The sequence below is a fragment of the Adiantum capillus-veneris genome, chromosome 3 (assembly GCF_014529385.1).
Source record: "Adiantum capillus-veneris isolate H3 chromosome 3, ASM1452938v2, whole genome shotgun sequence".
Taxonomy (NCBI): domain Eukaryota; kingdom Viridiplantae; phylum Streptophyta; class Polypodiopsida; order Polypodiales; family Pteridaceae; genus Adiantum; species Adiantum capillus-veneris.
In genome coordinates this window covers 45594692-45616508 of record NC_140933.1, presented here as the reverse complement: position 1 = coordinate 45616508, position 21817 = coordinate 45594692, and the positions used below count along the sequence as shown (strand labels likewise).

The window sequence follows — 21817 nt, the reverse complement described above, 5'->3', positions numbered from 1 at the left end:
GCAATGTGCAATTTGCATGTATATATATATATATATATATAGATATGAAGTTCACTATTTCAGCGTAAAAAAGAGATTGCGTGTATGCCTTTTCGATGGTCTTGCAGGTGGTTTATGCTGTGAATTTGATGGTGTTGTGGCATCTCCTTTGGTTGATGGATATCGGAATAAGTGTGAATTTACAATTGGACATTCAGTGGATGGCAAGCGAATAGTTGGATTTCTACTTGGTAATTTTAGGTACGTATGGTCGCACATATCTATTTAAAATGAAGCTATATATAGAAGATTCATGCCTGTATTCAGTGTACATCCTGAACCGTACTTTTAAACAGGGCTTCATAAATTATTTAGTCACTGAACACTAGAGCTGTGTTTCAAGATCATATGGTGCTAAAATTCATACATGCTCGCTTGTTTTTTACTCGGGGTTGGAGATATCCAGCTGCTCACATGGAGAGCTAATGGGGTGCATTTTGCAATGTTTTAGAATGCCATATAAGCGATGCCTTGGATTCTAGACGACATTTTACTGAAGTCATCAGGCACGTAGGCTATGTTGTTCATATATTGACCTACATTTGTTTAAAGGCCATGGCACATTGTCTATAATCTGTTAGCAGAATTTGTTTGATGGAAAGGTGACACCTCACCAAGTGATAAGAATCGCTAGCGGAGTGAAGTGAGGAATTGTAAGGGGTCCAGAGGCAGAGTTGCTTTTATAATCTAATCTTAGTTTGAACTTAAGAGAAGGTGTTTTTTGGCATGCTTTTAGAAGGCCTTAGCCTACCTTTACAGATTATTGTCTAGGGAGTCTTTGAGGCTAAACCATTGGACAGATGCACACTTTTTATGCGAGACAAATATTATGATTGTGTGCAACTAAAAACAGGAAATGTTAATGTTGCCCAGCAGAAGAGCTTTTTTCTTTCGCCAAATTGGAGCCTCAACCTAGAGAGCAGTAGCAAAGGTCAATCAGTGGTGTCCTTTTCACATCTCTATAGAGATTGTTTACCAACAATATAGCTCCTTCTTGCCTCAAACTGATGGATGTGCATCTCTAGTATTGATTCATCTGAATGTGCCACATAGATTTTCTTCCAAAAGGATTCATGATAGGATTACTACCAGCGTCTACGGTAAAATTCGCAACTGTACTCAACTCCATACGAGGCCACACCCTACAAGTTTCTCAATGTTATCAGCAGCCAACTATAGTTTCATTTTTGGCCACTGCACCTTCTCGAGTTTTCACTTCCTGTTCTGTGTGCACTGTTGACGTGGAGTGTCTTTCACAATGGAGTTGCATGGGACATTGGTGCATCTTCATCGTCTTCCCAGGTGCTTTGACAAAAAAATTCTCCGTTTACCAGTTGTTACTGCTCATATAAGGATGCTTTGGCATGAACAGTTTAGAGTTATTTAATTTCTGTTTTTACCGATCCCCATGAAATCTGGGGGTTGGTTCCGCCTCAAACTGCATATGATAGGGATATAGACACCATTCTCGGATGAACTGCTATACCAGTAAAGGATATAGGCATCGTTCTCGGATGAATTGGGATTCTGAGTTGAGGCTGTACAAATGTGAATATTTTCCAGGTAAAGTCTTCTTTTGGCTAACTAAAATTATTCTTTGCGCTCAACTCTGAGTTGATACTCAACAAACGGTGCTTTATCTTTCTCCTTATCCCATATGCATGGGGTAGCATATGTATCGTTTTTTGCAGGACTCTAAAGCAAGGTTTCTATCTATTGCGATAGGTATACGGATTTTCTCAATGTCAATTTTTGCTCACACTTCATCTGAGAGTGTTTTAGTACCCCTTCAGGTGTTGGAATTCTCAGACAAGAAACCGACATGTCTATGTATCTAGCCATATTTTTCTTAAGAAAAGATGCTTGAAAATTTTCCATACCTTGGAATAATTACTGGCATGCTGAGATTTTTGATGTTTACTGAAACAACATATTTTGTGCGGATGATGGCATCAAGCAAGAGCTTGCAAATACTTGATCGCCCTCAAAGAAGGGAGTAGTGGAGAGAAGAATAGGACTGCGGGGAGGATGGCAATGACGGTGCTCCAGCATCGAGATCTGCCGAAGACCTTGTGGGTTGAGGCAGTTGCTACTATGGTTGCTCCTATGATTTCGCTCTCTTGACAGAATCGATTCGAGGCAGGCTTCGGTAGAAAGCTTGATTTCTCCTATTTTTGGGTCTTTGGAAGCGATGCTTACGTAGTATGTCTATGTTATGAAGAAGGAACAGGGGAAGTTGGACTTTGGAGTCAAAACCCAATGCTTTGTGCTGTCTACAATATTCTTTTTTAAGGGCTATTGACTCTATGCTCTTGACAGGAAGGAGATCGTGGTGAGCCATGATGTGGTCTTCGTCGAGCATATTCTTCGAAGGAGGCTTCTGCTCCTAAGTCTTCCACATTATTCTTGGATTTGCCTCATCTTGGTGATCCAGATGATGATTCCTCTTGTACGAGTGATGAATTCTCGTCTCCAGCTTCTGTCCCTCAGACTCCAGAAAGTGATGCATGGTCTCCAGATGATGCAGTGGATGATGATTCTTGTCACAATTCAAATGAGGAGGAGGTAGCAAGAGCTGCAGAGAGTGGGGGCAAACTTGTCAAGTTACCGAGCTGACTGTCGGATACTTTGTGAGATATGATTACAAACTTTCGACGAGGATTGGCGTGCTGTGGGTACTATGAGGTGGTCTTGACCATTGCATAAACCTGAGATAGATAGATGGAGCTCTATCACATGTGAATTATCCCTTGATGTCCTCAGTTTCAAAGTACAGAGAACGTCTTAAAGTTGAGGAGGCACTTTCACAATCGAAGTGGAAGGAGACCATGTAGAGAGAGCTTGTTTCCATCGAGAGGAATGACAAATCGAAGTTGGTTTTGAGGTTGAGCAGAAGGTCATTGGTGTCAAGTGGGTTCACAAAAAAAAATCAGATGGGTCGTTGGACAAGCACAAGGCTTGCTTAGTAGCCAAGGGCATTTCTCAGCAACTAGGAGTGGACTATGAGGAGACCTTTGCTTTCACTGCACCAATGGTGACTATCCAAACAATTTTTCCTCTAGCAACCTATCATTGATGGCCCGTGTTTCAGATGGATGTCTCTCTCAACAATGCCATGTCCAAGAGTTGTTGGAAGCTTTTAGTACACTGATTGCAAGTCGATCTCTATTCTGATGGATCCTAACCAGAAGTTGTCCTTGTATGACCCCTCAGATGTAGTTGATGCTATGAAGTATCGGGAGCTGGTCGGTTCTCTTATTTGCGTGTTGAAAACCCGTTTTGATATCAATGTCCAAATGGACTTCTTAGTTCATTCATGGAGAAGCCAAGTCTCATTTTGAGCAAGCTCTTTAGATCAAAAAAGTCGAACACTTGAGTCACTTAAGCCGGAAAGATCCCACGTCCGCGCTGCCATGTCAATAGCTCCGTATGGCCCGCCACATCAGAATCGTGACTTGTCGCGTTTCACGCCATGATTGCTCTCGGGAATCCTTCTTGTGGGCATTCATGCTATTGTTCTCCCCATCTCTTCCCCATCATCCCTACTGGGAAAACGAGAAAATTTCAGCCATAACATGGTTGCCATACTTGTGTTTCTTTGCAGCTAGCATTCAGGTCTTGCTTACACTGGGTGTGCAAATCAGCCATCCCCTTTTGGTGGCCATCACCTACCCACATTGAGTCGGATTGGCTTAATCAAAATCAACAAGGAGGTGCTTCGATCGAAGAGTTGCTGCGGTGTATTTTCAGTTGGACATTTGGTTTATGCAATTAAGAGCAAATATTATAACAGGATGGGGGGCCCTTGAGAGGGTTGGTTGGGTGTAAGGTGCAGCGGATGTGAATGTTGAACTTTGCTCAAGATGAGTGCTCTGAATTGTGCTCAAGGTTCCTTTTACTTACGGAAGGGAGAGCCTTCCGTTTTCTAGTGAGAGAGTGCAAGTGATCACAAACAAAGTGGATAAACACTGTGAACGAAGGTACTGAGATTGAGAGATAGAGAGAGAAGAATACGACACCCTCCTCCGAAGGCCCCACTTTCTATGGCGGGAGCGGTCTACTATTGATTGCACAAATTTCTACAATGCAATGGACTTGCCGACGATGTCGATGACGATGAGGACGACGACGAGACGGGCTAAAATCTGAAAATGCTAATGGCTGAAATCTGCAAATCTTTATCTGCTGAATTCTGACTCTATGTCGGTGACGACGCGCTGAAAACGCAGATGCTGTAAATCTGTGTTTTCCGGGCTGAATCTGCAAACACTGGCTGATCTGATCGTGCGGCGAGGATCTGCTGCCGGAAGGTGAGATCTGCGAGGTTTGGGGGCTGCAATGCGGAGTCTACATGCTGAAAACTGAAAACGCTGACATAGAGAAGGTGAAGACGCCGGAAAATTGCAAAAACGCTAGGATTAAAATCTGGTGCAAAAACGCTAGGGCTGAATCTGAGGTCTGCAGCAAAAACGCTAGGCTCGTGTTGGGTCCTGCTGTCGCCAGGTGGATCTGCAAATGCAAAACGTTGGGGCTGATCTGCACTTGGGAAAACGTTGGCTGTCTTGGTAGCTTGAAAAACGCTAGGTCTTTAGGCTGGTCTTGTCGAGAAGTTGCACTTCACTGTAGTCTGCTGTCTCTTTTGCCAGAAAGTGCCAGCACTAGGTTTTCTTATATACATGCTTGTCAAAATTGCCCTACCCAGTTTCCCAACAAAAGTCACTTAATAATAATAAGTGAAAAATGGCTAAAATAGGTAAAATAGGTTTTCTGCACTGTAAAATGCTCCTGATGAAATTTGATGGTAATGCTGATGATCATGCTGTGTCCAACCAGAGGATATGCATCTACTCTAAGTGCGTGGATATGCATGGTCTGGGAACAGACTCACAAAAGTGACAGAACACTTCCTAAGCTAGGCTAATTGAACTGAATTGAACCCTTGTCATGAAGTAGCATGTCCATGTACACATAGGGTTAGATGTGCACGTGACATCCCCTCCTTTTCAAAGTGAGGTATTGGTACGGAATTGTATGGCGTCGAGGGAGATCGCCAATAGCGTCTGGAATCCTGGAAAGGACTCTTCGCCGGCCCACTCTAATGCGTGGGTTATGCGATACTTGAACTTCATAAAGGTCTGCAACGCTTCTTTCGGCCGCGCCAAAAGCGACACAAAGTCATCTGTGGCTCCTTCAATGCTTCAACTTCGTCTATAGTCATGCGTCTACCTTCTTCAAGAATCTTCGAGGATGAAAATTCCTGAAACCACTTCCAACACAAAAACATGAACATACCCATTCCATGTGAAGTGACTTGAAAAATTCTAGTCTTCTTTAAAGACTGTGTATGCAATGTAGATGAACATATAGACGGAGTGCCAAACTGTTCATCAAACACACGCAAACAATGGGGTCGGAACTTGTCTTTTTGATCTAAATCTATCAACTGTGACAAATCACAATGGAAATGCCAATGCTTGACGCTCAATCCTTCTTGTGCACTTTCTGAGACTGTGACATGCCAAGGAAGAGACATGGAATGTGAATTCTTTGAATGCTTTATCATGCAAATCATGTGTGTCGTGCTTTGGAGAAAACAAGATTGAGAGTCTCCTTCTCCTGATTCTCTTCAATCTGCACTTGCACATTAGAAAATAGTAGGACCAACTCTTGCATGCGTTGGTCTCTCTGTGCTTCACTCTCTAACCGTCTTTCTTTGCGCTCGCGATCCAATTCGGCTATTCTTTCTTTGTGCTCGCAATCCAATTCTGCGTTTCTTTCGGCGGCCGCCAAGCGCACTTGCTCACGCTCACGCTCTATGGCTGCCATTCTTTCTTCGTGCCACACTTCTTGTTGTCTATTTTTTCGTATCATCATGTCCATCATCGTCTTGACCAAAGGCTCCATAGGATTTGGTGGAATCCTTGGCGTAGATGGGGAAGGGGGAGGGTCAGAAAAACCTCCTGGTGGGGAAAATTCTTCTTCGCCACTGCCATGCTCATCATCTCCATGCGAAGTATTCATTCGGCTTCGGGTAATGACCATACAGTGAAGTCTTGGGTTCTTAAGTTCACGAGGAACTTGGGTTCTTGTGGGTCTTGGTTCTCGATGTTCATGAGGGTCTTGAGTCTTGAGTTTCTTCATTAGCTTGCCTTCTGTGTTAGAGAAGGATCTTCTCTTACCCGAGCTCTACTCTTTTCTGCATGCGCACCCCTTGGCGGCCTTGCGCTCACACCAAGGTTGCTTTTTCCTACCTCACGTTGATTGGCCGGCTGCTAACTGCACGGTCCGCTCCAAATGAGTGAAAAGGGAAACAAGGGAGGCTGGACAAGCCCTTCTTTTTTGGGTTTCGCGTCACTCTTTAAAAACACGATCAGGAATCGACATGCCCAAGTGGACTTGGGTTACATGCGACCGCAACAAGCAGATGCTCTTCCGCGAGGAATCTGTGTTTGCATTGCATCTGTGCGTGAGAATTGCATCCGGGGACGCCCGGAATGTATGTGTGTAGCATCAATTTTCAGCTCACTCAGTTTTATTGAGGTTTGTCCAGGTGTATATTTTTTTTGTTAAGTGACCAGCCGCCCACTTAAATTGGAGCAAGGCCTAAAAAAAGAAAACCCGCTGCTTGTACGGCTGAAAAACAGAAGTGCTCTCTCTCTCCCCCTCCTCTCGCTACAAGCTGTCGCCAAAAAATTCTCTCTCTAGGCGTATTCTGGCCGGTGGACACCCCAAGGCACCTGTTTCCTCTATTCTTGCGAGCCCCCAAGACCTTTAAAAACAGCCAGCGTTCTCTATCTAGGAACAACTACAGCCAGCGCTGAATTGAAGAAGAGTCTCTGCCGCCAAGAAATTGCAAGTGCTCGCGACTATCTCGCAAAAGATCGCTTTTCCACACTCGGAGCAACAAGTACTGATTGTGAATACGCACTACGAGTAGTTGTTTTGTGCTTGTGTTTTTGCCAGGGACTCCGTCACGGAGAAAGAGCCAGAGGGCCCCGGCCTACGCTAGATTTTGGGAAAGGAATCCAGTATAGTTTGCGGAGTCTCGGTTGTGAGTACAGGGGGAAAAAGGACTGGGAGCTCGCCTCTCGGATTTCTCTCATGGGAAGGACCGACCATCGAGTGAGAATTAGAACAGAGTGGTTTTCTCCGGTTCTTGTGCTTGTAAAAAGATTTTCCCTAATAATGATTCTCTTTAAGGGGCCCAAATATTGTGTCGATCTTGTCCCGCATCTCTTTTGAGTTGAAAGATTATTTATTTTCAGCTTGTAGAATATTCATGTGCGTCCCTGTTTGTGACAGTGGTATCAGAGCTCGGATTCGTCTCTTTCTCTGCAAAGAAGGACGATTCCGGAAGGAATGGGAATAACCATGTCAAGCCAAGGGAGAAGCGTTGAAGAGGAACTTCAGCAAGTGCGATGTCAGCTTGCGGAATTGCAACAACTTCTCACGTTGCCAGATGTCTAGAAGATTTTGGATGGACTTAGAAACACGCAAGGAACAAATGCCGGTGGGCATCAGGAAAATACTGCGGGTGGTACAAAACCGCAGGAGGAACATGCTGAGGATGGTGTCGATATGCACAAGGGATCTTTGGATCGGAACAAACGGCCTACAAAGAGCAAAGGCCAGGAAAAGGAACTCTCTATTGGATGAAAGCAAGGATGTCTCTATCTCTTCTCCATCTTACTCTCGTGATTATACTATTTCCACTTCTCATACAATATCTAAATCTTCTCTCAAGAAGAAAGAAGCCACAATTTTTAGCATCAATTTTCAGCTCACTCAGTTTTATTGAGGTTTGTCCAGGTTCATATTTTTTTTATTATGTGACCAGCCGCCCACTTAAATTGGAGCAAGGCCTAAAAAAACAAAGAAACCGCTGCTTGTACGGCTGAAAAACAGAAGTGCTCTCTCTCTCCCTCCTCTCGCTACAAGCTGTCGCCAAAAAATTCTCTCTCTAGGCCTATTCTTGCCAGTGGGCACCCCAAGGCACCTCTTTCCTCTATTGCTGCGAGCCCCCAAGACCTTTAAAAACAGCCAGCGTTCTCTACCTAGGAACAACTACAACCAGCGCTGAATTGAAGAAGAGTCTCCGCCGCCGAGAAAGTGCAAGTGCTCGTGACTATCCCGAGTGCACTCCAAGTCCAAAAGTTGGCGTCTTTTTACTCAATCTGGTAATTGTTCAGCTTCTAGCTATCCAAATGATTTTAAAATTGAATCACAAGCTAATTAGGTCCTAAGGATGCTATGTTGGTGCTCATTTTATGCTGTGAGACATCATATGCGTACTATGTCTATGTGCTCTGAATGAGTTGAAAGTTCAGATTCTTATCAGCATTGAGAGCCTTTCCTAGATCTCTCTCTCTCTCTCTCTCTCTCTCTCATTCTCAAATGTCTCTCTCTCATTCTCAAATGTCCTGCCTCGTTCTACCTCAATGATTGAGCTCTTCTCTATAGGTGTTCCTTGTTCATGTGCTTGGCATTACAAGTGTTCTAGATCGGAGGAGGTGAAAAAACCTAGCAAATTTGGAGGAGACAATTTTGACAAATATCCTCAATTTGACCTTACAACTTGCAACAGAGCAACATAGCGAGCATGGACCTGGGTCAAGTTTGGAGTTGACCAAGAACATCTTCAGCTTCTTACCAAGCAGATTGCATAGCGAGTGAGAAGCCACATCAAACGCCCCCTCCTTCAGAACTTGCATGGTTTCCACCCAGTCCTCCACGTCAGCCTTCGCTGCCGCTTGCTTATTAATCAAGGAAGGGAATGCCTGGCAGCGCACCGCCAGTAGCTGGCGTGGCGCCCCGCTTACAGACACGCCATGCTGGCCGCCTACTGGCTGACGCTTGCCCACACGAGCTGGGAGAGGGTAGGTTGTAAGCTGTTGGGCCGGGCCACGGGCGGCTGATGTGGCAGCTGGCGCGGCAATGACGGCCGATCTGGTGGATGTGGCTGCCATAATGAACTTCGAGTGGTAAGAAATGCGCCTAGGTCAGGCTATGCTGATTCGGCCCGACACCTGAGTAGTGTAAATACAATAGAGTTGCAGCAAGGGCAATGAGAATTGGCAATGCTGACAGGCAATTAATAGAAGCTAGAACTGAGAATCAATGACCAGTTGAGAGCTGGCTAGAGAAGATGCCCTGTTTCACACATAAAGGTCTCCTAGAACGTGACTTGCTTTTCCACACTCTGAGCAACAGGTACTGATTGTGAATACGCACTACGAGTAGTTGTTTTGCGCTTGTGTTTTTGCCAAGGACTCCGTCACGGAGAAAGAGCCAGAAGGCCTCGGCCTACGCTCAGGGATTCCGGGAAAGGAATCTGGAATAGTCTCCGGAGTCTGGGCTCTGACTACAGGTGGAAAAAGGATTGCGAGCTCGCCTCTCGGATTTCCCTCACGGGAAGGAACGACCATCGAGTACGGATGGGTTTTCTCCGGTTCTTGTGCTTGTAAAATGATTCTTCCTAATAAAGATTCTCTTTTTGGGGGGGGGGGGGGGGGGGCAGCCCATCTTCTGGTTCCAAATACTGTGTCGATCCTGTTCTGCATCTCTTATAAGTTGAAAGATTATATATTTTCAGCTTGTTGAATATTCGTGTGCGTCCCCGTTTGTGACGACTACAGAAATTAGTTCTTGACTAAATTGGAGGATTGGTTCATATAGAGATCAGGATACATGGGTATATACATGCCATATGGTGCCCGAGTGGCGATTGGTCAGCTCAAAGTATCATCACACAGATGAGAGATTGAAGCTGGCCGAGCTACACGCTTCCGCCGTGCATGGAGGATTGGCAAGATTTGTACATTAGAGGTAGAGAGTGAAGCCAATATGTATGCACATGAAAAGCTCATGATAGCATATGGAGTTGCCACACAAGCAGATGTAGAGAACTAATGGAGAGGAGAGATTAGAGACAGCTGTGCACTTCTTGCTTGAGATACAGAGAGATAGAGGCACTTCTCGAGTCACCCCAGTGGAGGACGATAGTCACAGCTGACAGATTTTCTATGAGAAGGCACCCCTTGAGAGGAATCGAGACTACAGATAAGAGGCACTCCTCGAGTCACCCCAGTGGAGGACGATAGTCACAGCTGACAGATTTTCTATGAGAACGCACCCCTTGAGAGGAATCGAGACTACAGAAAGAGGTTGTTTGGTCCAATAGATGACCCCAAGCACCAAGATATAATGCCTTGTGGCTACAACATAGTGAGTTTAACAGGATGAAGACGGGACATTAAGAAGCCAGCTGCCAGTAGGAGAGGCTGCATCAGGTTTTCTTTGATCACGGAGCTATCCTCGGTGGAAACTCCTCACTCTCTACTCACATATGCATGATATACTACACCCACGCTTTGGTATTGAATGGAGTTAGATTGGCTAGTTCACGTTAAAAGAGCTTTCATATTGATTCATTCATTCATTGTCATGTGCACATCTAACCCTATGTGCATGTGGAGTCTGGACAAGGTGTAACTCCTACTTCTAGGGTTTAGGTAAGCCTAGGAAGTGTTATTGCACCCTTATGAGCCTGTATGCAGGACGTGCATGTCCATGCACTTAGTGTAGCTGCATACCCTTTGCACAAGAGCACGGCCCATGTCTACTAGGTGTAGGCATCGGGGAGTGTTCCCATTAGCACCAAGCCTAGGCCAAACTGCATGTGAACCATCTTTTATTAATAATTCTCCAATTTATTAATAGGTGACCTCTTAGCATTAATCCAGCAAGGTCGTGGGGGCTCATAATTGTATTGCTTGACCCAGCGTGAGGTTGCTATATAGGCGACCTTAGGGGGGGTCACTAGAAGACAAGTCAGGGCCCTCAAGTACCAGCAGTACCCAGCATTTCAGCACCAAAGTACCCGCGTTTTTAGCCTGTCTTCCTCAGCGTTTTTCAGCTAGGTGTAGGCATCAGGGAGTGTACCCATTAGCACCAAGCCTAGGCCAAACTGCATGTGAACCACCTTTTATTAATAATTCTCCAATTTATTAATAGGTGACCTCTTAGCATTAATCCAGCAAAGTCGTGGGGGCTCATAATTGTATTGCTCGACCCAGCATCAGGTTGCTATATAGGCAACCTTAGGGGGGGTCACTGGAAGACAAGTCAGGACCCTCGAAGTACCAGCAGTACCCAGCATTTCAGCACCAAAGTACCCGCGTTTTTAGCCTGTCTTCCTCAGCGTTTTTTAGCCCATGTCGCTAGCATTTCAGCCAGACCAATCCGTTTTGCAGCACCAGCATCAGCAGATTTCAGCCTCTCATCAGCGTTTCCATCGATAGCAGATTTCAGCCCCTTATTGCCCCGTCAGTTGCAGATTCCAATTGGCATCATTAGTGTTCAGCATTCAGCCCCTAGCCTCGCAGAACCTAGCATCTACGGCAAGTACCATCAGTATCCCCCATTTAGTACTGCTGTACCAACATTTGTGCAATCTAAAAATACCTCTCTAGCAATGGAGTGGGGTTTGGGACCCCATCTGGTCTCTCTCTCTCTCTCTCTCTCTCTCTCTCTCTCTCTCTCTCTCTCAGAGCACTTTCACTCATAGCTTCATTCTCTGCTCGTTCTAGTCTATTCCACAACTCTCATGAAGTAAACAGGGGTCTCTCTCCCCCTTTCAATAAAAGGAACCTTCAGTATGCACTGAGCACTCATCCTAAGGACACACCATAAATCACTTCCACTGCGCATTACATTGGTATTAGAGCTCGTTGGTAGTGTTCGGTATCATCACTCAAGAAAAGAACCTAAAGAATCTCTCTTAGATTCAATTTGTCAAGAATCTTCGTGTCTCGACCCCGAACTTATTAGCCACTCCCACCCTTAGTCCAGACGCGCTTCCGTCTTCATCGCTCTGTCTAAAGGGCAATTAAGCCATAAAGAACCACAATTTGTTTATTTTGCTCTTAGAAAAGAAGGGCTTGTCCAGCCTCCCCTCGTTCCTCTTTTCCATTCATTGAGAGCAGAGCTTGCACATTCTGGCAGGCCAATTGACGTGAGGTGGGAAAAAGCAACCTTGGTGTGAGCGCGCAAGGCCACCAAGGGGTGCACCCGCTAGAAGGAGTTGAGCTTGGATAAGAGAAAAGCCCTCATAAACGCAGATTGCAAGCTGTACCAAGTACTAAGAACCCAAGTACCCCAAGAACCCCAAGAAACCAAGTACCCAAGTATCTCAAGAACCCAAAGTACCCCAAGTACCCAAGTACTCGGTGCATGGTCATCACCAGAAGCGGAATGGATACTTTGCATAAAGGTGATGAGAGTGGAATTGAAAAAGAAGAAGTCCCTACACCAAAAGGAAGATTTCCAGATCCTCCTCCTCCTCCTCCTCCTCCATCCCCATCTACGCCACTGATTACACCAAATGCTATGGAGACTTTGATGAAGTCCATGATGGAGATGATGCTACAACAAAAGGTTCACTGGGCCGCCATGGAAAGGGAGCTTAAAGAACGGAGAGAAGCTCTACGCATAGAAGAGGGCAGCTATGGAGCAAGAGCGTGAAGCGCAGGGAGATCAACGCTTGAAAGAGTTGGTCCTATAAGTACTCTCCTCGAAGAGTGAACCACCCAAGGAGGCCGGCGAGTCATCACGTAGCACAGGTAGAGATGATGACTCCAACAACCCATTCACTGACAAGTTGACTTTCGGTGAGTATGATGGTAAGATGGATGCTTCTGTGATTCATTCTTGGTTGCATCAATTTAATGCTTACAAGAAAACTAGTAACAATAAAGTTTTTACTGCTGCCATGTATCTATCAGGTGATGCCATTAATTGGTATCAAGCCTGGCAAGAGGCACAGATGGCCGAGCACCTTGATCGTGCCGCGGATGGCAAGCCACTGTCTTTCATTTGGGTTGACTTCCAAGACGAGCTCAAGGCTCATTTTATGCCACCGCAGTACCTTGATCGGTTGAAGGAAGATTGAGGAGGCCTCAAGCAAAATGACACTCCTGTTGTGTCTTTTTCTAACTGTATTTTGCAAATTGGCGTTCAATTGCGTAAATAGGATGCGGAACGCAAGGATGCTTCCTTTTTGGGTTGGATGAGTACATCGAATTCGATATCTCAAAGTACTTCACAGAACCCATGACCCAACAAAATGGTAAGAACAACGGTAGTTCTTCCTCTTCTCACTATTCCTCTACACCTAAAGCACAAAACTCTCACAGTGGTAATAAAGGAAAGACTAAAACTCAGGAAACCCCTAAGTTGACACCTATGGAAAATTTGCTAAAGGAATAGTAGGAGGATGGTTAAGTCTTGAAGAACGAACCGTTTATGGAAAAGAAGAAAGATGTTTTTAATGTCACACTAAGGCTCATATGAAAAGAGATTGTTCTAAGAAAGCACCCACAAAAGAACCCACATCTTGTGTCAATGTCTTGATTGACCCAAGTAGTGCACCACAAGTTTCTGATGAGCATCCTGATGAGTCTCTTGTTAAGTGTTATGGTCATGTGAATGGTCAGCGTATTGTGATCTTGTTTGACCCTCTGGCAATATGTATGATGTGGTTAGTGATTCTCTTGTCAAGAAGGCTCGCTTAGAAGCTACTCCAGTAACTCCTATTGACGTTTCTGGATTCGCTCCTCACGTGAGCTCTTTAATCACGTAGGAATGTCCTAGTGTGTTAGTCTTTGTTCAACAATCATCTTTTCGTCGCAAGCTTGTTGTTTCTTCTCTTACTGGATATGATATTTTTTTGCATTAAATGTTTTCGTGAGCATGATCCACAAGTTAGTTGGAATGAAAACGCGCTCACTCTCTCACCGGAAGGTGCCTCTCTTGTGGTCATTCGTGGTGAGCAGGGTCTCCTTACTTTATCTCTAATCTCTCATGTGCAGGCTAAGCGTGAGCTATGATGAGGAGCTCAAGCGGCATTCATTTATGCCACTCTAGTGGCTCGGAACCTCAAGACTCCAGAACGGTATTCAGGTTTGTTGAAGAAGTATGAGCACCTCTTCTTGTAGGATGAGCTTCCACCCTGTCTCCCTCCCGAGCTTTTGGAGGATCATGGCATTGACCTCATGAAGGAGCACTGGCCGTTAGCAAGCCTCCCTACCACTTGAAGAAGTCGAGAGGCAGTGGGAGTGTTTTGTTATTTCTTTTGGATTGACAGGTGCCGTGGATACTTTCAACAATCTCATGGTAGGTCTTTTTGGTGACGTGATTGGCCTATGTGTATTTATTTTTCTAGACGACATTCTCATTTTTTTTGCATCATGGGAACAACACATGAACAGGATGTAGAGAACGTTTTAGCTCGCTTAGATGAGTGCCAATTGTACATTGGAGCTAATAAGTTGGAATTTTTTTCTAACTGAGGTTACTTATTTGGGCTGTATTATTTCGGCAGACGGTGTGAAGCTGGACCCCGCAAAGGTAGAATAGGTTCGTAGTTGGGATTTGCCCAAAACAACATATGATGTGCGTTCATTCTTAGGTCTGTGTCATGCATATAGTTCGCATATAGCAAATTTTGTACTCGTTGCCGCACCAATGATTGATGTTTTGAAGGGGTAAAGACTCGCCTCGTCGCCAACGGGTTGTCTTGCCCAAGGCAACCGTTGAGGCTTTTTAAGCTCTCAAGGTTGTGGTGACTAAGGCCCTATATCTCCTCCTTGTCTCTTGGGATGACCCCTTTGAGGTTTGGACGGATGCGAGTAACGTCACCATAGGAGCTGTGCTTCAGGAGTATGGCCATCGAGTTGCATTTCTCAGTAGAAAGTTAAACAGTGCAGAAAAGAATTACTCTGTGTACGATAAGGAACTTCTCTCTGTAATTCATTCTCTAAAGTCATTGGAAGCATTTTTTGTATGGTAGAGAGTTTACTACTCGTACTGATCATCAAGCCCTCAAGTGGCTCCAGTCTATGCCTATGCACATTGGAGTGACCTCCAGGCACGGTGGTCTCAGTTTTTTGAGCATTTTGGTGTTTTGGTTGAATATGTTCCTGGTAAAACTAACCTTGTTGTAGATGCGTTAAGTCACAAAGGACAAATCTTGGCTCGAGTCGAAATCTGCAGTCTCCATTCAAGGAATATCTATTGACATCATGAAGAATCAGTATGCAGATTCGGAGTTGGGTAAGCAATGGTTGTAAGCTCTTGCTTCCCAAGGACCCAACAACTATCTTATTTGTGAGGGTCTTTTGTATTTTCGTCACCGTTTATGTGTGTTACCTTCTCATAGGCAAGCCATATTACATGATGCACATGATTCACTCACGGGTGGGCACAAAAGAAAGATTCTTTTATTGGCTTTAAATGCAAAAAGATGTGTTTAAGTATGTCACACAATGTTCCATTTGTCAAAAAGTAAAAGCTGCTAGGAGTAAGCAGCAGGGTCTTTTTATGCTGTTGTCTATTCCCGAAGGGCCATTTCAGGACATTTCCATGGATTTTGTGACTGATCTTCCACCTAGTTTTCTCTCAGTGTTTAACAATCGTTGATCGTTTCAACAAATTTTGCATGTTAATTCCTTGTAAGGCCACAATCACAATGCAAGATGTAGCACGTTTGTTCTTTAGCACTCGTATCCTCTTTGTGGTTTTCCAAAGTCATTTGTGTTAGATAGGGATGTCAAGTTTACATCACATTCTTGGCAAGCACTCTTTGAAAATTGTGACGCTAAGTTGCATTTTTCATTTGCCTTTCACCCATAGTCCGATGGTCAAACTAAGATCTACAATCAGTTAGCCTTCGGTGTCTTAAAGTCGTATGTGCATGATCAACAGTCTTATTGCGAGCATTATCTCTAGTTCAAGCAATTTTGAATGACTCCTATTCTAGTGTCATTGGTAGAACTATGTATGAGGCAACATTTGGCTGCTCGTTCTAGTCTTTGTTGAGATCAATCAATCAATTGCCTGATGCCAATGCTGAGAGCCAGTCCTTGGACGAGATTACTGAGAGTGTGAAGCTTCGGCTAAGCAAGGCTCATGAATCTTGTTCACAGGAGACTAATAAGCATCGTCAGGATGTTACTATCAAGGAAGAGGATTGGGTCTATCTTAGAATCATGAAGCCACGTCTTAAGCAGGTAGGAAAGAAGTGTCCAAAGTTGTCCTTTTGAATGTATGGTCCATTTCCAATCATTAAAAAGATAAATGATGTGTGTGAAATTGCGGTTACCTAACTCATGGTCAACGCATAACATTTTCCATGTTTCTTGGTTGAAGGTTTTTCAGGGAGATCCATTTGGATGTATGGTCCATTTCCAGTCATTAAAAAGATAAACGATGTGTGTATGAAATTGCGGTTACCTAACTCATGGTCAATGCACAACATTTTCTATGTTTCTTGGTTGAAGGTTTTTCAGGGAGATCCCCCATAGGACATTTTTGAAGAAAACGGACCGGAGATCGGACAAAGCAGAATTCATGGAGCCGGAGCAGATTTTGTTGCATGGTTTTCGCCATGGCTCAAAGAAACAAGCACGAAAGTACTTTTTGAAGTTCAAGGATCGAAGAACCCACGAGGCAGTGTGGGTCGACGAAGATTTCTTCATAGATTACCTTGAGTTGTTGGTAGACTGCAAGGAAGCCATGCAGCTCGATACAAGTACCTCACCTTGAAAAGGGGGGGATGTCACGTGCACATCTAACCCTATGTGCATGTAACTCCTACTTCTAGGGTTTAGGTAAGCCTAGGAAGTGTTCTGACACCCTAGTGAGCGTGTATGTAGGACGTGCATGTCCATGCACTTAGTGTAGCTGCATACCCTTTGATTGCATAAGAGCACGACCCGTGTCTACTAGGTGTAGGCATCGGGTAGTGTTCCCATTAGCACCAAGCCTAGGCCAAACTGAATGTGAATTACCTCTTATTAATAATTCTTCAATTTATTAATAAGTGACTTCTTAGCATTAATCTAGCAAGGTCGTGGAGACTCAGAATTGTATTGCTCGACCTAGCATGAGGTTTCTATATAGGCGACCTTAGCGGGGGTCACTTGAAGACAAGTTAGGACCCTCAGTACCAGCAGTACCCAGCATTTCAGCACCACGGTATCCGCATTTTAAGCTTGTCTTCCTCAGTGTTTTTCAGCCCATGTCGCCAGCATTTCAGCCACACCAATCCAGTGTTTTGTAGCACCAGCATCAGCAGATTTCAGCCTCTCGATCAGCGTTTCCATCGATAGCAGATTTCAGCCCCTTATCGCAGTTGCAGATTCCAATCGGCATCATTAGTGTTTTCAGCATTCAACCCCTAGCCTCGCAGTACCTAGCATCTACGGCAAGTACCATCTGTATCCCCGCATTTAGTACCGTCGTACCAGCATTTGTGCAATCTAAAGCAAATACCTCTCTAGCAACACAGAGAGGAGGGGGGGGGGGGGGGGGGGGGGGGGGGGGGGGGGGGGGGGGGGGGGGGGGGGGGGGCTTGGAGGGGGGTTTGGGACCCCATCTGGTGTCGGTCTCTGTGTGTGTGTGTGTGTGTGTGTGTGCGTTGTGCGTGCTGCTGCAGCTCCCGCTGCCCCTGCGGACCCGCACCCGCACCCCCTGCCCTGCGCTCCCCCTCCCTCGCTCGCCTCGCACCCGCTGCTGCGCACCCGCCCCTGCTGTGCTCCCGCACCCCTCTGCCCTGCCCCCCTCCCCCCTCCCCCCCCCCCCCCCCCCCCCCCCCCCCCCCCCCCCCCCTTTTAATTTTTCAACCTATCTATCGCGCCCCCCTCTCCTGTGTCTATCGCGCCCTCCCCCCCTCCCCCCCCTTTTTTAATTTTTCAACCTATCTATCGCGCCTCCCCTTTTTAATTTTTCAACCTACTAACTTAACTCTATCGTTTTAACTTTTCTCTATTGTGCTGCTTTTAACTCTATCGTTCTTTTAACTTTTCTCTACCGTGCTGCTTCTCTCTCTCTCTCTCTCTCTCTCTCTCTCTCTCTCTCTCTCGCCCGTACTCAATCGCTCCCCCTCCCTTGCCATACCTCCTCGCGTTCTCCCACTCGCCCAGCTACCACGCCCGCTGCTAGTGTGGATGCACACGTATGCTTAGTGTCTTTTTCGAACGGCGATCAGGCATGAGGAAGCTGAAAGATAAAGCCGACCCTCTAGAGCATGCCATTCAAAAGTGCAAAGAGGAAATGACGGAGACCATTACCAAGATGAACTGCAATCTCTTGGGCACAATAAACATGTTCGAAGGACGCGTGCTGATCCAAGAGAGCAAGATAAATACGCTGAAACACCGAGTGACGACTCAAGATGAAGAGATTGCGTCACTCAAGAAAGATCTGGCCGAAGCACGATCAAGAAACACACTGGAAGAGGGCGAACTGCAACCCTCTGTAATCGAAGAAATCAACACGATCAAAGAGCAAGTACGGGCAATCAAAGAGGGAGAAGAGCAACACAAAGAAATGACGACTTCTTGGGTGGATGTTCTTACCAAAACTCAACAGAAGGCGGATGAAGCTAAGAAATGGATCAAGGTGGCCAAGAAAGGAAAACGCAAGGAGATAACGCCCACGTCCACACCCACTATCATTAATCAGACACTAGAGGAGGAGCAAAGAAAACGGGTACGCGCTTTACATGTGAGAATTTGTGGTCTTAAAGACAAAGGCAATGTGGACGAAGAGGTAAAAGAACTCATAGCCTTGATGGGGGTACATGAGTCGACGCACACAACAGCATGGAGAGTGGGCAACATAAAGAAAAATGGAAGCAGTGGGGAAACCTCAAAAGAAAGAGCTCTCATCCTCCGTTTTCCCTCCATGGAAGCGAACAAGTCCTTCTTGAAGAAAAGACCAACTCTTAAAGAGATCGGCATCTTTCTCGGGGATGATCTCACCCTCTCGCAGATCGCTCATATGCAGGAAGTAATGCCGGAGATTAGAGTGGCAAGGGAAAAAGGCAAGATTGCCTTTCCGAGATGGAAGAGTGGTAATACTAGAGCGACGCTCCACATGACGGTGCGAGACTTATGCGACCACATTCAAAGTGGCTGCCTGGAATTGTAATGGATCTATGCGTCTTAATATGGGTGCTTTGGAGGATAGCTTTACTGGAAGAGACATCATCTTTTACTCTGAGACACACCAGGCCCCTGGGCAATCCATGCCTCACATCAATGGATACAGGTGGGAGATAGCTTACAGCGAGGAGACACGCTCAGAGCACAGAGGACGGGGCTCGGGGGGAGTGGCTGTGTTATTTAGAGAGGATCTGCAACCATTGATACATATAGCCCGCAGGGATGAGCAGGCTAGGTACATGTGGGTGAGATTGAAAGCAGAGACAGGAAGATATCTCTACCTTGCTATTTGCTACTTTCCCCCGAGTACATCAGTTTATGCATCACCCGGAGGACAGTCCCCTTTCTCTATTTTGGATGATGACATATGGGAGTTCTCTAGGGATGGTGACATTATCATCCTAGTGGACTTCAATGCTAGGACTGCCCATCACCAGACAATGTTTTATGATACTTTAGAGGAGATGCTAAGAGAGCTAGATGTTGTAGAGACAAGCCTGTCCAGACTATCACACGATGTGGAATATACTGAAGATGGGCGACACCTGATAGACATGGGCACCGTACATGGATTGGCCATCTTCAATGGCCTACAGAGATTTCGTGCTGCGGGAGTTTTTACATGCTTCCCACACAGACATGGAGCCAGCACAGTGGACTATCTCATGGCACAGCCGAATCTCATCTCTAGTATCTAGGATCTCACAGTTGGGCCGAGACCGGTCGGGGTGGCAGTGGATCATGCTCTGGTGTCGATGGCCATCTCCTTCCAGTTCAATGTAGCACAGAGGCCACGGGTAGCAGCCCCTACTCGCTACACCTTCACACGGGAGACGGATTCTGTATACATAGACGGGATCTACAGACGCCTATGCACTGAGGACCCGGGGCGACCTCTGGAGGAACTAACTACTATATTGACACAAACATTACATGATGCAGCAGTAGAGGCATAGCCACACACCAAACCTGAGCAGAGACGCCAGACTTCAGAGGGAGGTGCTTTTGGGGGATGTCACTCACAAACAGTCACAGATTGACTTCCGACGCCTGGTGCGGCGGAAGAATAGGGCTTTTTTTGCTCGACTAGAGCAAGATCTATACCAGCTATTCTTGAGTCAGGACTCGCGTGAGGCGTGGCGGCTCTATCATGAGCAGCCCCCCCCCCCCCCCCCGCTATATCCTCCACGGAGACCTGGGGTGAGTACGCATCATCTTTGTACACAGTACCTCAACAACCGCCCCTTCCCAACCCCCCCGATCCATGCCCACACACATGTGCTTCTTCATGATCAACCTTGGTAAAACCAAGGTTATGGTGTTTAATACCACCCCACAGTGGATCAGGAGGTCAACACCTACCTTCACATACGGAGTACACAGATGCTTACACTTACCTTGGAGTGGTTTTTAGCGGACCTGCATTCTTACTCAGAAGAGGAGCAGAGACCAGACTGACTAGAGCCCACGCAGCATTGGGTAGATTAGAGAAGATGTGTTCGCAGGTTCAGTGTCCAGAGCCCCGGACGAAGCTGTGGCTCTTTGACACTTTGGTGGATTCAGCATTGCTCTATGGAGCTGAGATATGGGGACCTTCATTGCATCACCACGGCAGGCCGGGGCGCACAGATGGATGGGGGAACATGGAGAAACCTCTCGTCTCTATCGCTCATTCGAGCGGCTCAGTACACAGTGGGCCATTACTGAGCAGAGCTAGCGCCCCCCCCACTAGTGGTGGAGGCGCTCACTAGATCAGTCTCCTTCATAAACCGCACATGGGAACTTCCTAGAGACAGATATGCTCGCATAGCACTTGAGTCCTCTCGACAGTTAGCCATGCAAGGAAATACAACATGCTGGTATGGGGAGATGGCATCATGGTTTCAGGCGCATGGGTTCAACATAGACAGGCTGCCACCATTCCAGTACTCATTGGCTGCACCATCTCTCACTCTTACACAGTCAGAGATCACCAAGCTCATCCGCCAAGACCTGACCCAGCTAGACACCAGGAGGACATGGATACAGCCAGCACAGGAATTGGGCACGAAGATGGCTTTCTACAGAGACCACCTCCTCCAGCTTACGGAGGATGGTTTTGTGACGAGACCCAGATACATGGACACCCACTTGTCCCATGGGATACGATGTGCTATTGGCCAGTTACGCACATCTTCTCACCAGCTGCGGATTGAGACTGGGAGATACAACGGAGTACCAGCAGAGGCCAGGACATGCCCCTTGTGTGACATGGAGCCTGAGACAGAGCTGCATTATTCATGCCGCTGCCCCGTCTACTACGAGATACGAGGCCGCTTCCATTGCTTGTACAGAGAGGGTTTTGGACCACTCTCAAGAGTCATGGGATACGAGGATCAGAGATGCCTGGGTCTGTTCTTGCTCGAGCTACGCAGACACAGAGATAGCTTGATGGGTGGCGAGGCTAGCCAGTCTCAAAGATGGATCACAGACTTCTTCAGAGCAGACATGGGACAGCCGCAAGAGCCACTCCCACAACAGAGATCCCCCTCGTCTCACACCAGAGGCACACTGATCGACCGAGCGACTGAACTGGGGAAATCCAGGCGCCCACGACTGCGGAGGACCACACAACATCGACGGAGGCTACGTTAGAAGATTTGGAGCACTCTGGCCATGCATGCACGACGCCCGGTCAGAGTACTAACCATGGAGGAGATTGATGAGATCCGCCAATGCTAGATCTCCTGTGATTCAGGTATCCCAGCAAGCCGCCCCTTTTTTGCTTAGTTCAC

The 21817-nt window shown here is 46.3% G+C and overlaps 1 protein-coding gene across 1 annotated transcript in view; it reads left to right on the top strand.

Annotated features, from left to right (window-relative positions):
• LOC147460844 (zinc finger (CCCH-type) family protein) overlaps positions 1-21817 on the top strand; it is a 100507-nt gene that overhangs the window by 23214 nt on the left and 55476 nt on the right. Inside the window, exon 5 of the mRNA XM_086508533.1 lies at positions 108-240. Within this exon, the coding sequence (XP_086364659.1) occupies positions 108-240 (133 nt within the window). The remainder of the gene's footprint in view (positions 1-107; positions 241-21817) is intronic.